This window comes from Oncorhynchus tshawytscha, linkage group LG33, assembly GCF_018296145.1.
Source record: "Oncorhynchus tshawytscha isolate Ot180627B linkage group LG33, Otsh_v2.0, whole genome shotgun sequence".
In the NCBI taxonomy this organism is placed as follows: domain Eukaryota; kingdom Metazoa; phylum Chordata; class Actinopteri; order Salmoniformes; family Salmonidae; genus Oncorhynchus; species Oncorhynchus tshawytscha.
The window spans coordinates 34,237,608-34,265,107 of NC_056461.1; the positions used below are offsets into that span (position 1 = coordinate 34,237,608).

Below are 27,500 nucleotides of genomic sequence, written 5' to 3' on the forward strand. Positions count from 1 at the left end.
TGTTCACACTGTTCACCTGAACACACAGACACACACTGTTCACCTGAACACACAGACACACACTGTTCACCTGAACACACAGACACACACTGTTCACCTGAACACACAGACACACACTGTTCACCTGAACACACAGACACACACTGTTCACACTGTTCACCTGAACACACTGTTCACACTGTTCACCTGAACACACAGACACACACTGTTCACCTGACTTCACACACAGACACACACTGTTCACCTGAACACACAGACACACACTGTTCACCTGAACACACAGACACACACTTCACCTGAACACACTGTTCACCTGACTGTTCACCTGAACACACAGACACACACTGTTCACCTGAACACACAGACACACACTGTTCACCTGAACACACAGACACACACTGTTCACCTGAACACACAGACACACACTGTTCACACTGTTCACCTGAACACACAGACACACACTGTTCACACACTGTTCACCTGAACACACAGACACACACTGTTCACCTGAACACACAGACACACACTGTTCACCTGAACACACAGACACACACTGTTCACCTGAACACACAGACACACACTGTTCACTGTTCACCTGAACACACAGACACACACTGTTCACACTGTTCACCTGAACACACAGACACACACTGTTCACCTGAACACACAGACACACACTGTTCAACACACTGTTCACCTGAACACACAGACACACACTGTTCACCTGAACACACAGACACACACTGTTCACCTGAACACACAGACACACTGTTCACACTGTTCACCTGAACACACAGACACACACTGTTCACCTGAACACACAGACACACACTGTTCACCTGAACACACAGACACACACTGTTCACCTGAACAACACACTGTTGAACACACAGAACACACTGTTCACACTGAACACACAGACACACACTGTTCACCTGAACACACAGACACACACTGTTCACCTGAACACACAGACACACACTGTTCACCTGAACACACAGACACACACTGTTCACTGTTCACCTGACACACACTGTTCACACTGTTCACCTAATCACTGTTCACCTGAACACACAGACACACACTGTTCACCTGAACACACTGTTCACCTAATCACTGTTCACCTGAACACACTGTTCACACTGTTCACCTAAACACACTGTACACCTGAATACACTGTTCACCTGAACACACAGACACACACTGTTCACCTGAACACACAGACACACACTGTTCACTGAACACACAGAACACACTGTTCACCTGAACACACAGACACACACTGTTCACACTATTCACCTGGACACACACTGTTCACCTGAACACACAGACACACACTGTTCACCTGAACACACAGACACACACTGTTCACCTGAACACACAGACACACACTGTTCACCTGAACACACTGTTCACACTGTTCAACACACTGTTCACACCTGAACACACAGACACACACTGTTCACCTGAACACACTGTTCACCTGAACACACAGACACATCACTGTTCACCTGAACACACAGACACACACTGTTCACCTGAACACACTGTTCACCTGAACACACAGACACACACTGTTCACCACAGAACACACTGTTCACCTGAACTGTTCACCTAAGTTCACCTGAACACAAACACACTGTTCACCTACACACTGAATACACTGTTCACCTGAACACACAGACACACACTGTTCACCTGAACACACTGTTCACCTAATCACTGTTCACCTGAACACACTGTTCACACTGTTCACCTAAACACACTGTACACCTGAATACACTGTTCACCTGAACACACAGACACACACTGTTCACCTGAACACACAGACACACACTGTTCACCTGAACACAGACACAGAGATGTTTGTAACCTGTACATCAGAGATGTTTGTAACCTGTACATCAGAGATGCAGTAAAATAGCTCCTGGTGTGCTGACAGGCATTTATAAAGCTTCCCAGTCACTGACATGTCAAAGTGATGCTTCTCTCTGAGGAGGTTTGGAATATATTCTACATAACTGATATGGTGTCATGACTCTCTGGAAAGGTTTTGAAGCTATTCTAAATTACTCTATATGACTGATATGATGTCATGGCTCGTTGGGAAGGATTTGAAGCTATTCTACATGACTGGGAAGGATTTAAAGCTATTCTACATGACTGGGAAGGATTTAAAGCTAGTCTACATGACTGGGAAGGATTCAAAGCTATTCTACATGACTGGGAAGGATTTAAAGCTATTCTACATGACTGGGAAGGATTCAAAGCTATTCTACATGACTGGGAAGGATTTAAAGCTATTCTAGATGACTGGTATGATGTCATGGCTCGTTGGGAAGGATTTGAAGCAATTCTAGATGACTGGTATGATGTCATGGCTCGTTGGGAAGGATTTGAAGCTATTCTACATGACTGGTATGATGTCATGGCTCGTTGGGAAGGATTTGAAGCTATTCTAGATGACTGGTATGATGTCATGGCTCGTTGGGAAGGATTTGAAGCTATTCTAGATGACTGGTATGATGTCATGGCTCGTTGGGAAGGATTTGAATCTATTCTACATGACTGGTATGATGTCATGGCTCGTTGGGAAGGATTTGAAGCTATTCTACATGACTGGTATGATGTCATGGCTCGTTGGGAAGGATTTGAATCTATTCTACATGACTGGTATGATGTCATAGCTCGTTGGGAAGGATTTGAATCTATTCTACATGACTGGTATGATGTCATGGCTCGTTGGGAAGGATTTGAATCTATTCTACATGACTGGTATGATGTCATGGCTCGTTGGGAAGGATTTGAAGCTATTCTACATGACTGGTATGATGTCATGGCTCGTTGGGAAGGATTTGAATCTATTCTACATGACTGGTATGATGTCATGGCTCGTTGGGAAGGATTTGAAGCTATTCTACATGACTGGTATGATGTCATGGCTCGTTAGGACATGAAGCAGTGGACCAGGCTCCATTTGGCAGGGCCACCTACAACATTTTGTAGCTTCTGCATTGAGTCCATATTGAGTCTAACCTCACACTCAGCTGCAATTGCTCCATGGTCCAAGAGATGGCAGTAGTGACACACAGTGCAGACAGCAGCAGCAGTGCTGAAGTGAATTAAATAACTCGCCCATCTCACACATCTATTCCGATATTAATGAAAGTAATCTTAGGCTGTGAAAAATAAAACTGTAATTTATCTAGGCTCTTAATGCACCTAAGCTACTGAAGTAGACTAAATGTGTTGGCATGTCAAAGTGATCCTCTACACTGACTGACTGAACTGAACTGAACTGAACTGAACTGAACTGAACTGAACTGAACTGAACGTCCGTCCGTCCGTCCGTCCGTCTGGACTGACCGCCAGTATTTTATCCCCTATCTGCAGCCGCTGGTCCTTGTGAGCAGCTCCACCCTCGATGATCTTAGTGACATAGATGCTGTTGTCTCCTGGAATGTGCTGGTTACCCACTCCTCCAGCGATGCTGAAACCTAAACCTAGGGACAGGATAAGGCAGAGAGAGCGAGAGAGAGAGACAGAAACAGAGAGAGAGAGGGAGACAGAGAAAGAGAGAGAGAGGGAGAGCAAGAGAGAGGCAGAGAAACAGAAGGAGGGAGAGAAAAAGAGAGAGGAGAGAGAGCAAGAGAGAAACAGAGAAAGAGAGAGGGAGAGAAAGAGAAGGAGAGAGAGCATGTGAGAGAGAGACGGAGGTAGGAAGAAAGATGTAAGATAATGTAAATGTAAATAATAACCGACAGGTACACAAATATGTAAGCATACAAACAGAAACCTAAACTGAGCTGTACCTTTGGGCCCTTTGATGAGTTTGATCTCTGTAACTTTCTCTGCGGCTGGTTTCCTGCGCAGCACGTAGAGGCGGACGATGGCCCCCGCCTCCTTCAGAGCTTCTACAGCCAGACTGTGGGTCACCTCCCTCACATCAACATCATTTACAAACAGGATACTGTCATTCACACTGAGAGAGAGAGAGAGAGAGAGAGAGAACGAGAAAAGAGCGAGAAAGAGGTGTATAGTTAGTGACGAGTCTGACACACAGAATAATACCCCAAAACAATGTCTCTCCTCCTCTGACATCTCTCCTATTCTCTCCTCTGTTTGAGATGACCCTGTGCACCATCATCTCTGTTACAGAATACTCTCTTGGCCCCATCCTCCTGTCCTGTGGCACGTGTCCTGCTGCAGCTGGGCTGGCCTTCACTCTATCACTCTAACTACCCAGAGAGAGGAGCAGTCAGAGTCAGTCAGCCAGCCAGCCAATCAGTCAGACCCTTACAAAAAACAAGTCAAATTTTCAGTTTCACATGTGAAATCACATTCTCTCACGTGAAATATCTGTTTTCACATGCTGAGCTTACATTTCACAAGTGAAACCATATTTTCACAGGTATTACATTTAGAGTTCGTATGTTAACGCCACATTTTCATGTGAAAGTGAGATTTTCACGTGAAAGTTTGACATATAAAACAGCAAATTAGATTGTTTTTAATAACAGATGAACTTGAAATTCCACATGTGAAAGTGAAAATCAGATTTGCGGTTTTACATGTAAGAAAACTACAACTGTGAAAATCTCACTTTCACATGTAGAATTGCAGATTGACATGTGGGGTTGAAATAATGTTATTCTCCTCACATGTGAAAAGATGGTGTTAACATGTTTCAGTAGCAATGTTTCCAACAGTGGAATTAGTGTGACCACATCTTTCCCCAATGCAGCAAAATGGAACTATTTTGCGAGACATTGGTGGAACATTGGACAAAATAAAAAACATTGGGCAGGTTAATGGATCACGTTCCAGTGGTGGCATAATCTTGTTGTACGTCCAGACAGAAAATAATGACATTGAAAGCAGAAGAAAATATTGCAAAGAATTTATTTTGAAATGCGAGAACAAATTAACTACAAATGGACACATTTTTTTTCTTCAGTGAAAACTTTTTTATGATAACGCAATAAAATGAAAATAAACTCCCTCTTTCCTGAATTGTCCCTGTCTTTGGTTGTGACCCTGGTTATGTGACCCTGGTTATGTGACCCTGGTTATGTGACCCTGGTTATGTGACCCTGGTTATGTGACCCTGGTTATGTGACCCTGGCCTTTGCTTTTGCTGCCTTTTTTCTACTTGCAAGTTTTGGCACATTCCTTCCAGCAACATTGCACCCTGCATCCCACGGCTGGTTTGTGTCTGAAGCTAAGCAGGGTCAGTCCTGGTCGGTTCCTGGATTGTAGAACATACAGTGGGGCAAAAAAGTATTTAGTCAGCCACCAATTGTGCAGGTTCTCCTACTTAAAAAGATGAGAGAGGCCTGTAATTTTCATCATAGGTACACTTCAACTAAGACAGACAAAATGAGGAAAAAAAATCCAGATTTCACATTGTAGGATTTTTAATGAATTTATTGGCAAATTAATGGTGGAAAATAAGTATTTGGTCACCTACAAACAAGCAAGATTTCTGGCTCTCACAGACCTGTAACTTCTTCTTTAAGAGGCTCCTCTGTCCTCCACTTGTTATCTGTATTAATGGCACCTGTTTGAACTTGTAATCAGTATAAAAGACACCTGTCCACAACCTAAAACAGTCACACTCCAAACTCCACTATGGCCAAGACCAAAGAGCTGTCAAAGGACACCAGAAACAAAATTGTAGACCTGCACCAGGCTGGGAAGACTGAATCTGCAATAGGTAAGCAGCTTGGTTTGAAGAAATCAACTGTGGGAGCAATTATTAGGAAATGGAAGACATACAAGACCACTGATAATCTCCCTCGATCTGGGGCTCCACGCAAGATCTCACCCCATGGGGTCAAAATGCTCACAAGAACGGTAAGCAAAAATCCCAGAACCACACGGGGGGACCTAGTGAATGACCTGCAGAGAACTGGGACCAAAGTAACCAAGCCTACCAACAGTAACACACTACGCCGCCAGGGACTCAAATCCTGCAGTGCCAGACGTGTCCCCCTGCTTAAGCCAGTACATGTCCAGGCCCGTCTGAAGTTTGCTAGAGAGCATTTGGATGATCCAGAAGAAGATTGGGAGAATGTCATATGGTCAGATGAAACCAAAATATAACTTTTTGGTAAAAACTCAACTCGTCGTGTTTGGAGGACAAAGAATGCTGAGTTGCATCCAAAGAACACCATACATACTGTGAAGCATGGGGGTGGAAACATCATGCTTTGGGGCTGTTTTTCTGCAAAGGGACCAGGACGACTGATCAGTGTAAAGGAAAGAATGAATGGGGCCATGTATCGTGAGATTTTGAGTGAAAACCTCCTTCCATCAGCAAGGGCATTGAAGATGAAACGTGGCTGGGTCTTTCAACATGACAATGATCCCAAACACACCGCCCGGGCAATGAAGGAGTGGCTTCGTAAGAAGCATTTCAAGGTCCTGGAGTGGCCTAGCCAGTCTCCAGATCTCAACCCCATAGAAAATCTTTGGAGGGAGTTGAAAGTCCGTGTTGCCCAGCAACAGCCCCAAAACATCACTGCTCTAGAGGAGATCTGCATGGAGGAATGGGCCAAAATACCAGCAACAGTGTGTGAAAACCTTGTGAAGACTTACAGAAAACATTTGACCTCTGTCATTGCCAACAAAGGGTAAAAAACAAAGTATTGAGATAAACTTTTGTTATTGACCAAATACTTATTTTCCACCATAATTTGCAAATAAATTCATTAAAAATCCTACAATGTGATTTTCTGGATTTTTTTTCTCATTTTGTCTGTCATAGTTGAAGTGTACCTATGATGGAAATTACAGGCCTCTCTCATCTTTTTAAGTGGGAGAACTTGCACAATTGGTGGCTGACTAAATACTTTTTTGCCCCACTGTATGTATCTGGAAGTGGCGTAAAATAAACACGTGGAAACAAAATTTCAAACGTGAGGAATTTATGTGTCCGACTCTTGAAAAAACATGTTTATTTTTTACATTTTTTTGTCCATAAGGTAGGTAGAGAGTAAGTCAGTCCACCAGCCCTACAGCTCAGTCAGTCAGTGAGTCAGCCAGTCAGTCCACCAGCCCTATGGCTCAGTCAGTCAGTCAGTCCACCAGCCCTATGGCTCAGTCAGTCAGTCCACCAGCCCTATGGCTCAGTCAGTCAGACAGTCACCGGCGCTTTGGCTCAGTCAGTCAGTCAGTCCACCAGCCCTATGGATCAGTCAGTCAGCCAGTCAGTCAGTCAGTGAGTCAGCCAGTCCACCAGCCCTATGGCTCAGTCAGTCAGTGAGTCCACCAGCCCTATGGCTCAGTCAGTCAGTCAGTCAGTCCACCAGCCCTATGGCTCAGTCAGTCCAGTCAGTCAGTCAGTCAGTCAGTCCACCAGCCCTATGGCTCAGTCAGTCCACCAGCCCTATGGCTCAGCCAGTCAGTCAGTCAGTCAGTCCACCAGCCCTATGGCTCAGTCAGTCCACCAGCCCGGCGCTTTGGCTCAGCCAGTCAGTCAGTCCACCAGCCCTATGGCTCAGTCAGTCAGTCAGTCAGTCCACCAGCCCATGGCTCAGTCAGTCAGTCAGTCAGTCCACCAGCCCTATGGCTCAGTCAGTCAGTGAGTCAGTCAGTGTCAGTCCACCAGCCCTATGGCTCAGTCAGTCAGTCCACCAGCCCTATGGCTCAGTCAGTCAGTGAGTCAGTCAGTCAGTCAGTCAGTCAGTCCACCAGCCCTATGGCTCAGTCAGTCCACCAGCCCTATGGGCTCAGTCAGTCAGTCAGTCCACCAGCCCTATGGCTCAGTCAGTCAGTCCACCAGCCCTATGGCTCAGTCAGTCAGACAGTCAGTCAGTCAGTCAGTCCACCAGCCCTATGGCTCAGTCAGTCAGCCAGTCAGTCAGTCCACCAGCCCTATGGCTCAGTCAGTCCACCAGCCCTATGGCTCAGTCAGTCAGTCCAGTCCACCAGCCCTATGGCTCAGTCAGTCAGCCAGTCCACCAGCCCATGGCTCAGTCAGTCCACCAGCCCTATGGCTGTCAGTCCACCAGCCCTATGGCTCAGTCAGTCAGTCAGTCAGTCCACCAGCCCTATGGCTGTCAGTCAGCCAGTCCACCAGCGCTTTGGCTCAGTCAGTCAGTCAGTCCACCAGCCCTATGGATCAGTCAGTCAGTCAGTCAGTCAGTCAGTCAGTGAGTCAGCCAGTCCACCAGCCCTATGGCTCAGTCAGTCAGTGAGTCCACCAGCCCTATGGCTCAGTCAGTCAGTCAGTCAGTCAGTCAGTCAGTCAGTCAGTCAGTCCACCAGCCCTATGGCTCAGTCAGTCCACCAGCCCTATGGCCCAGCCAGTCAGTCAGTCCACCAGCCCTATGGCAGTCAGTCAGTCAGTCAGTCCACCAGCCCTATGGCTCAGTCAGTCAGTCCACCAGCCCTATGGCTCAGTCAGTCAGACAGTCAGTCAGTCCACCAGCCCTATGGCTCAGTCAGTCAGCCAGTCAGTCAGTCCACCAGCCCTATGGCTCAGTCAGTCCACCAGCCCTATGGCTCAGTCAGTCACCAGTCCACCAGCCCATGGCTAAGTCAGTCAGCCAGTCCACCAGCCCTATGGCTCAGTCAGTCCACCAGCCCATGGCTCAGTCAGTCCACCAGCCCTATGGCTCAGTCAGTCCACCAGCCCATGGCTCAGTCAGTCCACCAGCCCTATGGCTCAGTGAGTCAGTCAGTCAGTCAGTCCACCAGCCCTATGGCTCAGTGAGTCAGTCAGTCAGTCAGTCCACCAACCCTATGGCTCAGTGAGTCAGTCAGTCAGTCAGTCCACCAACCCTATGGCTCAGTGAGTCAGTCAGTCAGTCAGTCCACCAGCCGTATGGCTCAGCGTCAGCTCATTTTGAGGTCCTCAGAGTATGTTGATACATAGCAGAGGCTTTTCAAGCACCATAATGTGATTCACATTTTTCAAAACCTTGGTGCTCATTAATATTCAGGAACGGACATTGTTATGACCTTGTCCATTACGTCACCTGTTCCTAAAGTTACATTCTGACACCTGCCTTTGCATAATCACCCACCATGAAAACACTGCTTCTTAAATACCATCTTGCTTCATTCGAGGAACACACTAAATTTACACTGCTAAATGTTGATATTAGAGGCATATTTCAGCACATTTTAGTGACTCTCACTGTCCTTTATTACATTCAAAGCTACAGAATGTTCTATAACATTGAGAGAAATATGACATGTCTGAGTAAGGATAAGTGTGATTTGGATGGAGGTAGCACAGCCAGCCATGACTAATGTGGTAGACGTGTGATATTCATCTCCTCTGATACCTTTTACAATCCCAATTGTGCTCTTTAAATGCCATGTTCAATTCCTTCAGTAATGGACAGGGCTGTGAGGGAGAGAGTGGGAGTCTGGACCAGCCCCTAGTCCAGGGCTGACACAGGGATGGATGGTGGAGTGTGGTACAGTACTGAGGGTCTGGGTAGGGTGAAGAGGAGGGAACAAAGGGAGGGGAGGGGACTATATTTAGACAGCTCCTCTGTGATGAGTGGGCTCAGTGGGGAAAAGTGTCTGTCTGGCTGACTGAGTGAATGCAGCCTGTGAAGGAGATGTATGGGGGGGTTGGTACTTCTCCCTCGTAGAAGTTGTGGGTTTGTTTGTGTCTGTGTTTGTGTCTGTGTGCATTTGCGTATGTATGCTTGAGCCTGTGAATATTCACGTGTGTACACACAAAAGTGTGCCTATGGATGTGTGAATGTATGTCCACTGAGAGTCAAGGTTGGGATTGACAACTTGAGGGGGGTGAAGAGGTGGGGATGTTAGCTGCGTTAGGTACAGTAGTTAGTGGCGTACCTCAGCCGTCCGTCCTGGGCCGCAGCTCCTCCAGGGATGATCTTGGTGATGAAGATGCTGGGGTCATCACCAACATGAGGGTTATCTGTCCCCCCAGCTATACTGAAGCCCAGGCCTGAGTTACCCTGAACACACACCATAATGTACACTATCAAACCTGGTGACTATTACAGACCAAACTGTACTAGATGACATACATTTTAATGTGGCTGTCCCTGATTGGTTGTTGGATGATGATATTAAGGCTTTCACACCATGTTGGCACCATTCCAGTAATCTGTTGAAAAGACACTCACTCTTTCCAGTGTAATCTCTTCATACTCAATTTCCCCCTCTGTCCCGTTGACCTGCGAGGAAGACACAGTGCCAGCAAACTTTCAGTGAGTGATTATAAAGTCTATGAGGAGAACAACAAATCAAATCAAATTGTATTGGTCACATACACATGTTTAACAGATGTTAACGAGAGTGTAGCAAAATGCTTGTGCTTCTAGTTCCGACAGTGCAGTAATATCTAACAAGTCATCTAACAATTCCCCAACAACTACCTTATACACAAATCTAAAGGAGTGAATGAGAATATATATAAGTATATGGATGAGCGATGGCCGAGCGGCATAGGCAAGGTGTAGTAGATATAAATACAGTATATAGAGTACATGTGATATGAGTATTGTAAGATATGTAAACACTATTAAAGTGACATTATTTAACATATGGGATGAGGATTGTGAAGGATGATGACCAATCAACCAGTGCTCTGCTGTAAATAATGCAGTACAGTGGGAGTATGAGCCTTACGTAGGGGGAGCCGTCAAGTGTGTCAGTGTTCACCATCACTGGAGGAGAATTTCCCTGGGGAGAGGGAGAAGGAGAGGGAGAGAAAGAGGGAGAGAAAGAGGGAGAGGGCAAGAGAGGGAGAGAGAGGGAGAGAGAGGGGGAGAGGGCGAGAGAGAGGGAGAGGGAGAGAAAGAGGGAGAGAAAGAGGGAGTGGAAGAGAGGGGGAGAGGGCGAGAGAGAGAAGGGAGAGAGAGAGGAGGTAAGGGAGAGAGAGAGGAGAGAAGGTAAGGGAGAGACAGAGGAGAGAGGGAGAGAGCGAGAGAGAGAAGGTAAGGGAGAGAGTGAGGGAGAGAGAGAGAGTGAGGGAGAGAGTGAGGGAGAGAGAGAGAGGAGAGAGAGAGGAGAGAGATGAGACAGAGAGAGGAGACAGAGAGAGAAGAGAGAGGGACAGAAACAGAGAGAGAGAGAGAGGGGAAACAAAGAGGAGAGAGAGAGGAGAGAGAGAGAGGGGAAAGAGAGAGAGGAAGGAGAGAGAGAGAAGAGATAGAGAGAGAGAGAGAGAGAGAGAGAGAGAGAGAGAGAGAGAGAGAGAGAGAGAGAGAGAGAAGGGAGAGAGAGAGGAGGTAAGGAGAGAGAGAGAGAAGGGAGAGAGAGAGGAGGTAAGGGAGAGAGAGAGGAGAGAAGGTAAGGGAGAGAGAGAGGAGAGAGGGAGAGAGCGAGAGAGAGAAGGTAAGGGAGAGAGTGAGGGAGAGAGAGAGAGGAGAGAGATGAGACAGAGAGAGGAGACAGCGAGAGGAGAGAGAGACAGAGAGAGGAGAGAGGAGAGAGAGAGAAGAGACAGAGAGAGAGAGAGAGAGAGGAGAGAGGATAGGGAGAGGAGAGAGAGAGGAGAGAGAGAAAGAAGAGACAAAGAGAGGAGAGAGGAGAGAGAGAGAGAGAGAGAGGAGAAAGAAGGAGAGAAGAGAGAGGAGAGAGGGACAGAAACAGAGAGAGAGAGAGAGAGAGAGAGAGAGAGAGAGAGGGGGAAACAAAGAGGAGAGAGAGAGAGAGAGAGAGAGGGGAAAGAGAGAGAGGAAGGAGACAGAGAGAAGAGAGAGAGAGAGAGAGAGAGAGAGAGAGAGAGAGAGAGAGAGGAAGGAGACAGAGAGAAGAGAGAGAGAGAGAGTGAGAGAGAGAGAAGGGAGAGAGAGAGGAGAGAAGGTAAGGGAGAGAGAGAGGAGAGAGGGAGAGAGCGAGAGAGAGGAGAGAGGGAGAGAGCGAGAGAGAGAAGGTAAGGGAGAGAGTGAGGGAGAGAGAGAGTGAGGGAGAGAGTGAGGGAGAGAGAGAGGGAGAGAGATGAGACAGAGAGAGGAGAGAGGAGAGAGAGAGAAGAGACAGAGAGAGGAGAGCGAGAGAGGAGAGAGGATAGGGAGAGGAGAGAGAGAAAGAAGAGACAAAGAGAGGAGAGAGGAGAGAGAGAGAGAGAGAGGAGAAAGAAGGAGAGAAGAGAGAGGAGAGAGGGACAGAAACAGAGAGAGAGAGAGAGAGAGGGGGAAACAAAGAGGAGAGAGAGAGGAGAGAGAGAGGGGAAAGAGAGAGAGGAAGGAGACAGAGAGAAGAGAGAGAGAGAGAGGAAGGAGACAGAGAGAAGAGAGAGAGAGAGAGGAAGGAGACAGAGAGAAGAGAGAGAGAGAGAGAGAGTGTGAAGGTAAGGGAGAGAGAGAGAGAGGAAGGAGACACAGAGAGAAGAGAGAGAGAGAGAGAGGAAGGAGACAGAGAGAAGAGAGAGAGAGAGAGTGTGAAGGTAAGGGAGAGAGAGAGGGGAAGGAGACAGAGAGAAGAGAGAGAGAGAGAGAGAGAGAGAGAGAGAGAGTGTGAAGGTAAGGGAGAGAGAGAGAGGAGAGAAAATGTTAGCCCACAAATGCACTCACTGCACGCGCACTCACTGCGCACGCACACACACACACACACACACACAACACACACACACACAGAATATTTAGGGCCATGGCCTTGTGGCATATACAATATTTTTCTGTCTCGACCCTCTGTCTGTACAGTGGGATAGTGTTTGAGTGATTCCTCGGGATAAGAAGGCATGGAGTCAGTCTGCCCTGCTCAGACTGTGGAGCCTCTCTGCAGGCAGGCAGGCAGGCCCTACAGTCACAGCCACGGCCATTTTAGAGCCCAATGATGATGACAACACCACAAACAGTCCCTGTGACATGTCCTGCCTGACACACACTGACTGCTCCACACCCCAGCCACAAGGCCCAAGCCACAAGGCCCCAGCCACAAGACCCCAGCCACAAGACCCCAGCCACTAGACCCCAGCCACAAGGCCCCAGCCACAATTCCCCAGCCACAAAGCCCCAGCCACAAAATCCCAGCCACAAAATCCCAGCCACAGGGCCCTAGCCACAAAGCCCCAGCCACAAGGCCCCCGCCACAAGGCCCCAGTCACAAGGCCCCAGCCACAAGGCCCCCGCCACAAGACCCCAGCCACAAGGCCCCGACATTGCATCTCTTTCCTATGAGTCAACGTTATCTAGCAAAGCCCTGGGTCAGTGTCACATTGGCAACATTCTGTGACATGCTTCTATGAATACATTCAGGGTTTGTAGTCATTTCATAACACCATCATGAAAGGCAACATCGAAGCGACATCTAACAGAGATGCCAGCTTTCAAGGCAATCCATGTGGTTCCTCTCGCTCCGAGTTCTACAAAGCCTCCGGATGCATGTTGTGTCACTGATGACCTGTGAGAAGTGCAGAGCAGACCAGACCAGAGCAGACCAGACCAGAGCAGACCAGACCAGAGCAGAGCAGACCAGAGCAGACCAGAGCAGAGCAGACCAGACCAGAGCAGACCAGACCAGACCAGAGCAGACCAGAGCAGACCAGACCAGAGCAGAGCAGACCAGACCAGAGCAGACAGACCAGACCAGACCAGAGCAGACCAGACCAGAGCAGAGCAGACCAGACCAGACCAGACCAGAGCAGACCAGCAGAGCAGACCAGACCAGAGCAGACCAGACCAGAGCAGACCAGAGCAGACCAGAGCAGAGCAGACCAGAGCAGACCAGAGCAGACCAGAGCAGAGCAGACCAGAGCAGAGCAGACCAGACCAGACCAGAGCAGAGCAGAGCAGACCAGAGCAGACCAGAGCAGAGCAGAGCAGACCAGACCAGACCAGAGCAGACCAGAGCAGACCAGAGCAGACCAGACCAGAGCAGAGCAGACCAGACCAGACCAGACCAGAGCAGAGCAGACCAGACCAGAGCAGACCAGAGCAGACCAGACCAGAGCAGACCAGAGCAGAGCAGAGCAGACCAGACCAGAGCAGACCAGAGCAGAGCAGAGCAGACCAGACCAGAGCAGACCAGAGCAGAGCAGACCAGAGCAGACCAGAGCAGACCAGAGCAGAGCAGACCAGAGCAGACCAGAGCAGACCAGAGCAGAGCAGACCAGACCAGAGCAGACCAGAGCAGACCAGAGCAGAGCAGACCAGACCAGACCAGAGCAGAGCAGAGCAGAGCAGACCAGAGCAGACCAGAGCAGAGCAGAGCAGAGCAGACCAGAGCAGACCGGAGCAGAGCAGACCAGACCAGACCAGACCAGAGCAGACCAGAGCAGACCAGAGCAGACCAGAGCAGACCGGACCAGACCAGAGCAGACCAGAGCAGAGCAGACCAGAGCAGAGCAGAGCCCATCTGAAAGCTGAGACCAATGGGCAGGACATCTATTTTCAGCAGACTAGGTGTCATTAATCAGGGACATGCTAATTTTGTAATTTTACATTTTTTATTTCACCTTTATTTAACCAGGTAGGCCAGTTGAGAACAAGTTCTCATTTACAACTGCGACCTGGCCAAGATAAAGCAAAGCAGTTCGACACATACACCAACACAACAATTGACAAGATAACAAGTCAATGACATGCCAGGCCTATTGGCATCAGGATGGTTTAGGCTCGTCCTGTACAGTGACAGAGACTACACTCTGTCTGGTGGGGATTTTACTTCCATCTCTCTATATCTCGGTCTCTCTCTTTCTCTCTTTTGAACTCCCTTCATCCCTTTCAGCTCTCTCCCCTCACTGCTTCTCTCTCCAAAATAATGACTGTTGCATCTCCCCATCTGATGTCAGAAGAGGGGGTGCAGCATGCTGTACTCCTTAGAGAATATTCTGCCATCTCTCTCTCTGTGTTATTTTGTCCCTCCCTGATTAGCATGAGGGAGACAGAGTGCATCCAAAGTGCTTACAGAGCAGCAAACAACAGCAGCAGCAGCATGAAACCAGCCTGCCGACCTTCACACAACCGACAGCCCACAGAGAGATACACAGACACTCTCTCACACACACAACCCCCACACACAGACAATCACACTGTTCCAATGAGTCCCAGATATATCGCATATCTCGATAATTCCATCTCCATCCCTTAAATTCGGACTCTATCCAAACATTCCTCTTTCTCCATGCTGCTATTACAGCACATACTGCATCTACTGAAATGTCACATGTTCTCGCTGTACAGACAGTTTGTATTCATTCTCTGGAGGTTTGGCCCACTCCATCCCTCGCTCCTGTACTGACCGCCGCTACCATGGCTACAGAATAAAGTAGCATCAGCCACTGGAGCCTCTGAGGCTCGGAGGAAAGCTAATCTCCATGGTAACCTGGATGTTCATTCCGATGGCCTAAAGTTCTAGCTATATGGCATAGAACATCATAGCAAAAACAACAGGGGAGTAGAAATCCTTTCCACTACGTCTATTACATCATCTGAAGCATCACCGGATCAATCCGCTCTTAACTCTTGACACTGACAGCTCCATTTGGGCAGTACATTGAAACTGTCAGGCATTTCATGTACAGTTCTCTGTACTTTCCAGAAATATTCCTATGGGATTCCTTTAGAATTAGCATTACTAGAAGGAACTGCTTGGAAGGGCTTATTGCTTCCTATGCTGTAACTATGGGGTGAGATACAGTAATATGCTATGATGCAGAGAATATGCAATGCAATCATGAAAAGACAAGAGGGAGAGAGGCACTTGAGATCAGATCAAGAAATATGCTCATTATCTGTGTCATCTTACTGTCGCCATTTAGGAGATGCTCTTGTCCAGAGTGACTTACACAAGCAATTAGGGGCAATTGCCTTGCTCAAGAACACATTGACAGATTTTTCACCTAGTTGGCTTGGGGATTCAGACCAGCGACCTTTCGGTTACTGGTCCAACACTCTTAACTGCTAGGCTACCTGCTGCTCTACATCTCTAGTCTAGAGTAGAAGTCTTCCTTCCATCTCAATTTAGTGCGTGGTCATCTATCTGTATGGTGATGAGGCATTAAGCCGAGACACACAGTTTTACTAATGGAGCAGAGGACGCCTGAGGGATGATGTCATCTTCACCTGGACATAAGCCAGAAACCCCATTTCAATTCCTTATTGGCTACTGTACCACACTCATTCTGTCCTCTCTCTATTTCTCTCTCTCTCTTCATTCACTTACCTAAAGACAGAACATCTGTCCCAACATAAAAGTTTAACTTATCTCTGCAGCCCCCCTCCTTCCCCTCCTCCCCCTCCTCCCCCTCCCTCCCATACGCCCAAACAGACTCATTAATGCAGCTTGTTAGGCTCTTAATTAATTGCTGTTGGAAAGAGAGAGGAGAGAGAGAGAGGAAAGAGAGAGAGAGGCGACAGAGAGAGGAAAGAGAGAGAAAGGAAACAAAGAGGGAGGAAACAGAGAGAGTGGAGAAAGAGGAGACGGAGAGAGGAGAGAGAGAGGAGAGAGAGGAGACAGAGAGAGGAGACAGAGAGGAGAGAAGAGACAAAGAGAAGAGAGAGGAGAGAGGGGATAGAGAGAGAAGAGCGAGAGGAGACAGAGAGAGGAGAGAGAGGAGGGAGAGAGAGGAGACAGGAGAGAGGAGAAAGAGAGAGAGAGAGGAGAGAGAGGAGACATAGAGGAGAGAAGAGACAAAGAGAGAGAGAGAGAGGAGACAGAGAGAGGAGAGAGAGAGAGAGAGAGGAGGAGAGAGAGAGGAGACAGAGAGAGGAGACAGAGAGGAGAGAGAGAGGAGAGAAGAGACAAAGAGAAGAGAGAGAGAGAGGGAGAGAGAAGAGAGAGGAGACAGAGAGAGGAGAGAGAGGAGAGAGAGAGGAGACAGGAGAGAGAGAGAGAGAGAGAGAGAGAGAGAGAGGAGACATAGAGGAGAGAAGAGACAAAGAGAGGAGAGAGAGAGGAGACAGAGAGAGCAGAGAGAGAGAGAGAGAGAGAGGAGACAGAGAGAGGAGACAGAGAGGAGAGAGAGGAGAGAGAGACAGAGACAGGAGAGAGGAGAGAGAGGAGAGAAGAGAGACAGAGAGAGGATAGAGATAGGAGAGAGGATAGAGAGAGGAGAGAGAGAGGGAGGAGGAGAGAGAAGAGGAGACATAGAGAGGAGAGAAGAGACAAAGAGAGGAGAGAGAGAGAGGAGAGAGAGAGGAGAGGAGGGAGAGAGGAGAAAGAGAGAGGAGAGAGAGGAGACAGAGAGGAGACAGAGAGAGGAGAGAAGAGAGGAGAGAGAGGGGAGAGAGAGAGGATAGAGAGAGATGAGAGAGAGAGATGAGAGAGAGGAGAGAGAGGAGACAGAGAGATGAGAGAGAGACAGAGAGAGGAGAGAGGAGAGAGAGAAGAGACAGAGAGAGAGAGGATAGAGATAGGAGAGAGAGGATAGAGAGTGGAGAGAGAGGATAGGGAGAGGAGAGAGGAGAGAGAGGAGACAGAGAGGAGAGAGAGGAGACAGAGAGGAGAGAGAGGAGACAGAGAGGAGAGAGAGGAGACAGAGAGGAGAGAGAGACAGAGAGAGGAGAGAGGAGAGAAGAGAGAGAGAGGAGAGAGAGAGAGAGAGAAGAGAGAGAGAGAGAGAGAGAGGAGAGAGAGAGTATAGGGAGAGGAGAGAGAGAGGAGAGAGAGAGATGATAGAGAGAGAGAGGAAAGAGAGGAGAGAGAGAGAGGAAAGAGAGAGAGGAGAAAGAAGGAGAGAAGAGAGAGGAGAGAGAGGGACAGAAACAGAGAGAGAGAGAGAGGAGAGACAGAGAGAGAGAGAGAGAGGAGAGAGAGAGAGGAGAGAGAAGAGACAGAGAGAGGAGACAGAGAGGAGAGAGAGACAGAGAGAGGAGAGAGAGACAGAGAGAGAGAGAGAGAGAGAGAGAGAGACAGAGAGAGGAGAGAGAGAGAGGAGAGAGAGAGGAGACAGAGAGAGGAGAGAGAGGAGGGAGAGAGAGGAGACAGAGAGAGGAGACAGAGAGGAGAGAGGAGAGAAGAGACAGAGAGAGAGAGAGAGAGAGGAGAGAGAGAGACAGAGAGAGGATAGAGATAGAGAGAGGAGAGAAGAGACAGAGAGAGGAGAGAGGAGAGGAGAGAGGAGAGAGAGAGAGACAGAGAGAGGATAGAGATAGGAGAGAGAGGAGAGAGAGGAGAGAGAGAGAGAGGAGAGGAGAGAGAGAGGAGGGAGAGGAGAGAGAGGAGACAGAGAGAGAGAAGAGAGAGAGAGAGAGAGAGAGAGGAGACAGAGAGAGAGAGAGAGAGACAGAGAGAGGAGAGGAGGGAGAGAGAGGAGGGAGAGAGGAGAGAGAGGAGACAGAGAGATGAGAGAGAGGAGAGAGAGAGGACAGAGAGAGAGAGAGAGAAGAGACAGAGAGAGGAGAGAGAGAGAGAGAGAGAGAGGATAGAGATAGGAGAGAGAGGATAGAGAGAGGAGAGAGAGGATAGGGAGAGGAGAGAGAGAGACAGAGAGAGAGAGGAGACAGAGAGGAGAGAGAGGAGACAGAGAGGAGAGAGTGACAGAGAGAGGAGAGAGGAGAGAAGAGAGAGAGAGAGAGAGATAGGAGAGAAGAGAGAGAGAGGAGAGAGAGAAGAGAGAGAGGGAAGGAGACAGAGAGAAGAGAGAGAGAGAGAGAGAGAGAGAGAGAGAGAGAGAGGGGAAAGAGAGAGAGGAAGGAGACAGAGAGAAGAGAGAGAGAGAGGAAGGAGACAGAGAGAAGAGAGAGAGAGGAATGAGACAGAGAGAAGAGAGAGAGAGAGAGAGAGAGAGAGAGAGAGAGAGAGAGAGAGAGAGAGAGAGAGAGAGAGAGAGAGAAAGAGAGAGAGAGAGAAAGAGAGAGAGAGAGGGGAGGGCCGCAATGACAATAACCAGTAAGGCTCATATCCCGTAGCAGTCAGATACATTGAGAACATATTGGAGTGTAGGTGTTATAAAGCCTCTCCCTTATCTCTATTCCAGGTTCACAACCTCAAAACCAAACAGCTAAACCACTCAAAACCTGCATTACTTACAATTCTAGCAGTAAATTGCAGGCCACACAAACTATAAGCTAAAGACCACTCACATGCAGTACTAAGTTACTCTATAGGCTAATCAAACCATTTGGACAGATCCGGGCCGGATTAAAAAAATAACTTTATAACTCAAAAAGGATCTGTATTCCTACTGCAGGGATTTCATCCCAGGGTCGGCCTACATCTCTCCTCCTGCCTTGAGTCTGTGTCACCTTCTGTTACTGTATGGCTGCACAGAGCCGCTAACGCCTTTTAACTGGGCCAAACACGTCCAGCTACCATCTGACGTGTCAAAAGTATCCTATATATCCAGGCTGAGGAACATACCTTGTGCAGTTAGTATACAACCCCTAATACACACAGTCCTCCTACAGGGGTTTTATAGGAGACTCCCTAGCTGTTCTTTGTCAGGAAGTGGGAGGCTGGATGTAGGGAATTTAACAGTCGCCCACATATATTTTACTCCACCTACTCTCCCATCGTCTTTCTTTTCCAGGCCGCCCCCAAACCTTCACTGTTAAACTTTTTTTTTTATACAAACATTTTTTCAATCAATTTTGCCCCTTTTTATCCCCAATTCCGTGGTATCCAATTGTTTTAGTAGCTACTATCTTGTCTCATCGCTACAACTCCCCTACGGGCTCGGGGGAGACGAAGGTTGAAAGTCATGCGTCCTCCGATACACAACCCAACCAAGCCGCACTGCTTCTTAACACAGCGCGCGTCCAACCCGGAAGCCAGCCGCACCAATGTGTCGGAGGAAACACTGTGCACCTAGCAACCTTGGTTAGCGCGCACTGCGCCCGGCCCGCCACAGGAGTCGCGATGAGACAAGGACATCCCTACCGGCCAACCCCTCCCTAAGCCTCCCCCTAGGCCAATTGTGCGTCGCCCCAAGGACCTCCCAGTCGCGGCCGGTTACGACAGAGCCTGGGCGCGAATCCAGAGTCTCTGATGGCACAGCTGGCGCTGCAGTACAGCGCCCTTGACCACTGCGCCACCCGGGAGGCCCTTCACTGTTAAACTTAAACTCCTGATATAACCTGTCATCCCTTGTCCAATATCAAACTCCTGATATAACCTGTCATCCCTTGTCCAATATCAAACTCCTGATATACCCTGTCATCCCTTGTCCAATATCAAACTCCTGATATACCCTGTCATCCCTTGTCCAATATCAAACTCCTGATATACCCTGTCATCCCTTGTCCAATATCAAACTCCTGAGTCTTGACCTTTAGCCACAAACTGGAACCTCTGAATCAAAAGCTCACAGCCCAGAATACTGATCCTGACACTAATTCTTAAATGAACATCTTACTTAAGCAGTCTTTTAAACCCAAGCTTTATCCCCAACCCTGATCACCACTGTTCTCTAACAGTCGAACGTTTCACTTCTGGCCCTGTCTTTCCCCATAGGAGAGCATGCTGAGATCCAATCCAGCACACTCCACTGTCCAGCACTCTGTAGGCTGACAGGATCCAAACAAGAAGCAGTAATCACCAGAGGACAAGGGGTGAAGGCAAACCACAAACACACCGAGACTGGGAGCCCTGAGAGATGAAGGAGAGCCTCGCCCCACAGAGAGGACTGACTGTGGAGGACAGATAAGGGGTTGGAGTTGTGGGATGTGATTGCTTGATTTCTAGACTCACAATACCCTGGAGCCATTACAAAGAAGAGAGAAGAGAGATAGACAGAGAAAGAGAGACAGAAAGACAGAACAAGAGAGAGAAAAGTGAGATAGAGAGAAAAAAAGAGAGAAAAGGAGAGATTTAGAGAGAAAGAGAGTTTGAGAGAGATAAACAGAGCGATTGAGTGAATATGTGTTTTGTTCGTTTGTATAACTGATTGAGCGGATGTGTGTGTTTGCAAGGCTACATTTTGCTCTGTGTATTGTTGACGTATACACCTGCTATAGAGTAGGAAGTGTGGAGCCAGTGTGCAGGTTTAGGTGATGATGTAAAAGACAGTGTTACGTCAATCAATCTGCTGCAGAGGCAAAGGTGAAAGGTAGTTCACCGGCAAACAGCTAAAAATAACTCCTCATGCTCACTACCTCCCTAGAGTTTAAATGTTTTAACATCAAATTAGAGCCAGGCGTCAGAGAGTGCTGAAATATGAATACACAGCTAGCCTAAATATGCTGACCAGCAGGCTTTTACCAGGCCTCAACAGGGGAGCAGAGAGAGAGACAGCAAGGGGAACAGTGGAGAGAATGAAAAAGAGACAGAGACAGGGAGAAAGACAGCAGAGGAGAGAGAGAGTGAGAGAGAGCTTGGAGGAAAGGTAGAATCAACGGAGCTTTCATTAAGAAAGCGATCGACGGCTGCTACCCTTTAAACAAAACATTCCTTTTATTTCTGCTCTGTCTCTCCACAGATTGATCATCGCTCACTTGAGGATCAGGATGCACTAGAGAGCATGTCTATACTTGCAGGGGAGACTAGAATGCTCCCTTCTGAAACTCTAGAAATACAGTTGAAGTCAGAAGTTTACATACACCTTATACAAATACATTTTAACTCAGTTTTTCCATAATTCCTGACATTTAAGCGAAAATAGCGAAAATTCCATCTTAGGTCAGTTAGGACCACCACTTTATTTTAAGAATGTGAAATGTCAGAATAATAGTAAGAGAGAACGATTTATTTCAGCTTTTATTTCTTTCATCACATTCCCAGTGGCAGAAGTTCACATACACTCAATTAGTATTTGGTAGCATTGCCTTTACATTGTTTAACTTGGGTCAAACGCTTCAGGTAGCCTTCCACAAGCTTCCCACAAAAAGTTGGCCCATTCCTCCTGACAGAGCTGGTGTAACTGAGTCAGGTTTATAGGCCTCCTTGTTCGCACACGCTTCTTCAGTTCTCCCCACACATTCTCTATAGGATTGAGGTCAGGGCATTGTGATGGCCCCTCCAATACCTTGACTTTGTTGTCCTTAAGCCATTTTGCCACAACTTTGGAAGTATGCTTGGGGTCATTGTACATTTGGAAGACCCATTTGCGACCAATCTTTAACTTCCTGACTGATGTCTTGAGATGTTTCTTCAATATATCCACATCATTTTACTCCCTCATGATGCCATCTATTTTGTGAAGTGCACCAGTCCCTCCTGGAGCAAAGCTCCCCCACAACATGACGCTGCCACCCCCGTACTTCACGGTTGGGATGGTGTTCTTTGGCTTGCAAGCCTCCCCCTTTTCCTCCAAACATAACGATGGTCATTTTGGCCAAACAGTTCTATTTTTGTTTCATCAGACCAGAGGACATCTCTCCAAAAAGTAACAATCTTTGTCCCCATGTGCAGTTACAAACCGTAGTCTGGCTTTTTATGGCGGTTTTGGAGCAGTGGCTTCTTCCTTGCTGAGCGGCCTTTCAGGTTATGTCGATATAGGACTTGTTTTACTGTGGATATAGATACTTTTGTACCTGTTTCCTCCAGCATCTTCACAAGGTCCTTTGCTGTTGTTCTGGGATTGATTTGCACTTTTCGAACCAAAGTATTTTCATCTCCAGGAGACAAGTCTCCTTCCTGAGTGGTATGACAGCTGCGTGGTCCCATGGTGTTTATACTTGCGTACTATTGTTTGTACAGATGAACATGGTACCTTCAGGCGGAAATTGCACCAAAGGATGAACCAGTCTTGTAGAAGTCTACCAGTCTTGTGGAAGTCTTGGCTGATTTCTTTTGATTTTCCCATTATCTCAAGCAAAGAGGCACTGAGTTTGAAGGTAGGCCTTGAAATACATCCACAGGTACACCTCCAATTCACTCAAATGATGTCAATTAGCCTATCAGAAGCTTCTAAAGCAATGACATCATTTTCTGGAATGTTCCAAGCTGTTTAAAGGCACAGTCAACTCAGTGTATGTAAACTTCTGACCCACTAGAATTGTGATACAGTGAATTATAAGTGAAATAATCTGTCTGTAAACAATTGTTGGAACAATGACTTGTGTCATGCACAAAGTAGAAGTCCTAACCGACTTGCCAAAACTATAGTTTGTTAACAAGACATTTGTGGAGTGGTTGAAAAACAAGTTTTAATGACTCCAACCTAAGTGTTTGTAACTTTCTACTTCAACTGTATGTTGTTAATGCACAACCCCAACCCAGCAGTGGGAAAAAGGTATTTTTAACAAAATTAGGGAACAATGCTGTTATGTCAGCGGATATTGTCTTCAAGACTACAGAGAGATTTTAGAAGAAAATGAAAATGTATCACTTCAAATGATAATGATCTTACAGGCTAACTCGGGTAATACCTCTGGTCTCTGTCAGATGTTTCATTAACTAGCTGTATGTTGTAGCTGTGGTATAAGCAATGTGGCTCTACATAAGCCAACAGCTAAGCAGAGTCATAATAATGTGCTCCAACACCCTCAACGATTTATCAAGCAAACAGAACGCAACTTATCTAATGGCTTCAGTCAGTCAAGACAAAATGAATCACAATTAACCTAAAAGCTATGCCAACACGCTCCACTTACCCACACAAACCCACACAAACCCACACAAACCTTCTCACTCACCTACACAAACCCACTCAAACCTTCTCTCTCACCTACACAAACCCACTCACTCACTTACACAAACCTACACACACCCACTCAATCACTTACACAAACCCACTTACTCACTTACACAAACCCACACAAATCCACTTACCCACTTACACAAACCCTCACTATCTCTCCCAACAACAACCGTCAATTATTTTCAGTGCTTCATATGGAATACCATTCATATTGCAATATAAACACATGAGTATCAACAGTCAGATGCTTCCATTGGAGTGTTGTAATCTTCCAGAACAGCACTGATTATGCAGTCAGTCAGGCAACTAGAGATTGGTTTCTATTTCTGTAGTTGCTGTGTCTAAATGTGTACTCTGTTTAAGGGGGAAAATCAGGGTAAACAGATGCTGAGAGAGAGAGAGAGAGAGAGAGAGAGAGAGAGAGAGCGAGAACGAGAACGAGAGTGAAAGAGAGAGAGAAAGAGAGAAAGAGAGAGAGAACGAACAATAGCAGTAGAGACAGGAACAGAAGAGGCAAGTACACTCCAGACTGGCCCTGACCTGAGGGCAGCACAGCTCTGCCCAAAGAAGGACAGGAGGAGAGGAAGGTGAGGGGATGAGAGAGGATGAGATAGATGTGGGGGGATGAGAGAGGGCAAGATAGATGTGGGGGGATGAGAGAGGGCGAGATAGATGTGGGGGAAGGGAGGGAATGGCAGCAGATCCACACAGGTGTGTGTGTGTGTGTGTGTGTGTGTGTGTGTGTGTGTGTGTGTGTGTGTGTGTGTGTGTGTGTGTGTGTGTGTGTGTGTGTGTGTGCAATGGGGATGTTACAGGGGTTCATTTTGACGGGACATCATTCACACACCGTCATTTATGAAAGCCCCTTATGCACTTCCACAGAAAACAAATACGGTGTGTAAATGGCTGTAAAGCTGTGTGTTTGAGAGAGAGGTAGGGAGAGATAAGGGCCAGCGACACATTATTGCACACTGAAACGGTAAATGACACATGCGTAGCATCACATAGAAGGGACTCAGAGGATATTGAGAACTGTAACAGTATTGGGGAAGTATTCTGACCCCTTCACCTTTTCCACACTTTGTTACATTACAGCCTTATTCTAAAGTTGATTAAATCGTTTTCCCCTCATCAATCTACACACAATACCGCATAATGACAAAGCAAAAAACTGTTTTTAGACATTTTTGCAAACGTATTCAAATCAAAAAAGTATTCAGACCCTTTACTCAGTACTTTGTTAAAGCACCTTTGGCAGCGAGGGACTCAGAGGATGGTGAGAACTATAGAGACTATATACTCCCTGAAATACCAGCATACACTGACACAGTGTAGACAGAGGAGCTACAAAGGAGGTTATGTTCACATGATTGGGACACAGGGTCTGTGATTCACACATATTTCTCAGGAACCAAATGTGTGGCAACAAATATCCTCATTCCGGAAATCCAAGCTTCATGTTGGTGAGTGCCGATATTAGCAAATGTATTAAAAAAAACTACATTCCTGTCACCATAAGAGAAACCATCCATGCTATTAGTTCCACGAGTTCACTGAGTTGAGAAAAGTCTCACTCAACAAATTGAGCCTCTTATTTCTCCTTATCTTTTCACATTCTGGGCAGAGAGTTGAAAACCCTAATGAAACTGGTTACAAAGAATGCTTTAGATGAGAGCCAGACTCCAAGTGTCAGACCAGACATGGACCAAACTAAGTATTATGAGTACATAAAGCAGTTTATGTATGATTCTTCAGAATACACCATCACTCAAGGTGCAGCAAAGATGTAAATGGATGTCCATGTTAAACATGACAAAAAAGCCAATATATTTCCCTAGTAATGATCACAAATCACAATTTTCCATTTTGATAATTTTCACACACCATTTAACCACAGAAACCACAATACCACAATAGCAATATGACATAGCTGGATCTGACTGTCATCAGAGGAGTCAGTCAACCACTATGTTCACTTGGTGCCTACCATTATATGGTGCGGATGCTTCTTGGCTTTCCGGACGTTGTCGATGAATCGCCGACCCATTTTTTTGGCATACCACACCGAGACGAACATCCTGCCTGAGTGCTGAGCACTGAGCCGCCGTGTGGAACCTAACAAACACTGTTCACCTTCAAAAAATGATGGACGAGCCGGGTGAGTGGGTGGCAGAGAGGAAGAGAGGGGGTGCGCTGAAGGGGCGTTTCCTCTCCAAAAAATATGACAAATGCATAAACACTTATGATATCAAAGATGATATCAAGGCAGTCTCTGCCACATGCCTACATTATTAGGAGTATCCGTATAGCCGGGGAATATCTCAATATAAGTTAAATATGCTTTTTAAAATAACCCCATAGGCCTACTAAACATGAACATTCAACTCATGTAAAACAATCGAAAGCCAAATATCTCAACAATACCGCTGATATCAAGCATTGGGCTAGGAACGCAGATGGCTTTACATTCCAAAACAGATTTTTTTTGATCCGGGGGTGCCGAAATCACAGTCTGGGAACCAAAATAAGTTGGGAGAGGCTGAGTAGAGTTGGGACTCTGTCAACAGCGTTCCTTCCTCCCTCTGCTGTGTAATCCAAGTGTGGAGTCGTTCCTTTGAGGAAGACGGCAGCTTGAGTGGAATTGTAGCCTACCTGCCTGTCTAATAATTAGCCTACATCTCAAATATCAAAAATAGTGCTATTTGGAACAGCTGTCAATTGAAATATGGACCAAAAATAAATAGCACAGCCTACGAACAGCCTACGACAGGGATACTTATTTTCCATTCAAGTCACACTGAATATGGTTGCATCTAATTTGTGAAAACAAGCTCTAAACACATGAGTCCCTGCATATCTAAAATGTGTTCCGTTATTCTATATTCTGAGGAGCGCGACTGTTCTCTCCATTCGAGCTCCATCCTCTGTTTTAGAACAGCCCGCTGTAGTCTCTCTCTCTCTCTGAGTGAATATCCCATGCTCCCCACCCTGTACTGTGCTCACTGAGATGCAGTTTATGCTGCTGCGGCTGCTTTGCCCCCTCCCACCCCAGGGGAAGGAAAAGGGGAGGTTTGATGGCAGGGGAGGGGTGTTGATGGTGTTAGTGGTGTTTGTTTGTGTTTAAAGAGGGTAGAGTTGTGTTTATGTTTGAAGAGGGAGTGGTGACTAAGCTTTGGAACAAGCAGTAATAAACAAACCTAAATTGATATTTTAATCTAAAGTTAAACACACTGCAATATGTGCTTGGTTATACATATTTCATATCCCTGTAGTCAGTTCAAACTATAATCTCTGCACCACTCATCAATTAAACAACATAGCAGCAACCCACTGTATCAGCCTAGCAGTTTACACAGTGTTCTACCAATGCAGCACAGTAGGTTGCACTTCCAATGCCAATCAGCTGCGCAGTCATTACTGTGTTGGCCACATGCTGCCGACACGCAGTATTCCAATGAGCTATTCCTCTCTGGCAGGCAACATTTTCTTTCTGCCACCATGCAGCCCTAGTCTCTCTGTCTGTCTCTCGGTCTGTCTACCTGTCAGTCTGTCAGTCAGTCTGTCTGAGCTGTGCTTAACAGTGCTCCACTGCTCCAGGCTTTCCCAATAGGACCTGACTCTACAGGGATGCCACTTCACTAGAGCAGCGCTGGGAACAGAGAACACATATTTAATGTTTAATTCAATATTCTGTTTGTTTCTCTTCCCCTCTCTGTACCCCCTATCTCTCTCTCTCCTCTGTCTGTGTCCATCCCTCCTCTCCTCTTCACCAGCTCTCCACCCACTCTGCTGCAGCCAATGAAGTCAGCACCATGGACAGTAACACAGACAGCGATGGAACACTAAGAGAGAGACGGAGAGACAGAGGGAGAGATCCCTAAAGAGAAAGAGAGAGGGAGGGGTGCCTGAGTGAGAGATGCAGTGGGAAACACTGTGCAATGTCTGGGTCTGGCAATCATCCTATTGCTGTGTCTCTAGCGGCAAGAGTCAGCCAATTACGTTGCTCCTTGGTGGCAAACTGCTCAAACTTGGAGGAAGT

The 27,500-nt window shown here is 47.0% G+C and overlaps 1 protein-coding gene across 4 annotated transcripts in view; it reads right to left on the reverse strand.

Moving 5' to 3' along the window:
- Nucleotides 1-27,500, reverse strand: part of LOC112231273 (disks large homolog 4-like) — a 117,280-nt gene that overhangs the window by 12,002 nt on the left and 77,778 nt on the right. For 3 of the 4 annotated variants that reach the window (XM_042311432.1, XM_042311430.1, XM_042311431.1), the window contains exons 4-8: nucleotides 10,624-10,677; nucleotides 10,119-10,169; nucleotides 9,823-9,947; nucleotides 3,813-3,982; nucleotides 3,367-3,503 (exon numbers count right to left, since the gene is read on the reverse strand). In XM_042311432.1, coding sequence (XP_042167366.1) covers nucleotides 3,367-3,503; nucleotides 3,813-3,982; nucleotides 9,823-9,947; nucleotides 10,119-10,169; nucleotides 10,624-10,677 — 537 coding nt within the window. Of the gene's footprint in view, nucleotides 1-3,366; nucleotides 3,504-3,812; nucleotides 3,983-9,822; nucleotides 9,948-10,118; nucleotides 10,170-10,623; nucleotides 10,678-25,448; nucleotides 26,436-27,500 lie in introns of those variants that run through there. The other variant, XM_042311433.1, reaches the window with a different exon arrangement.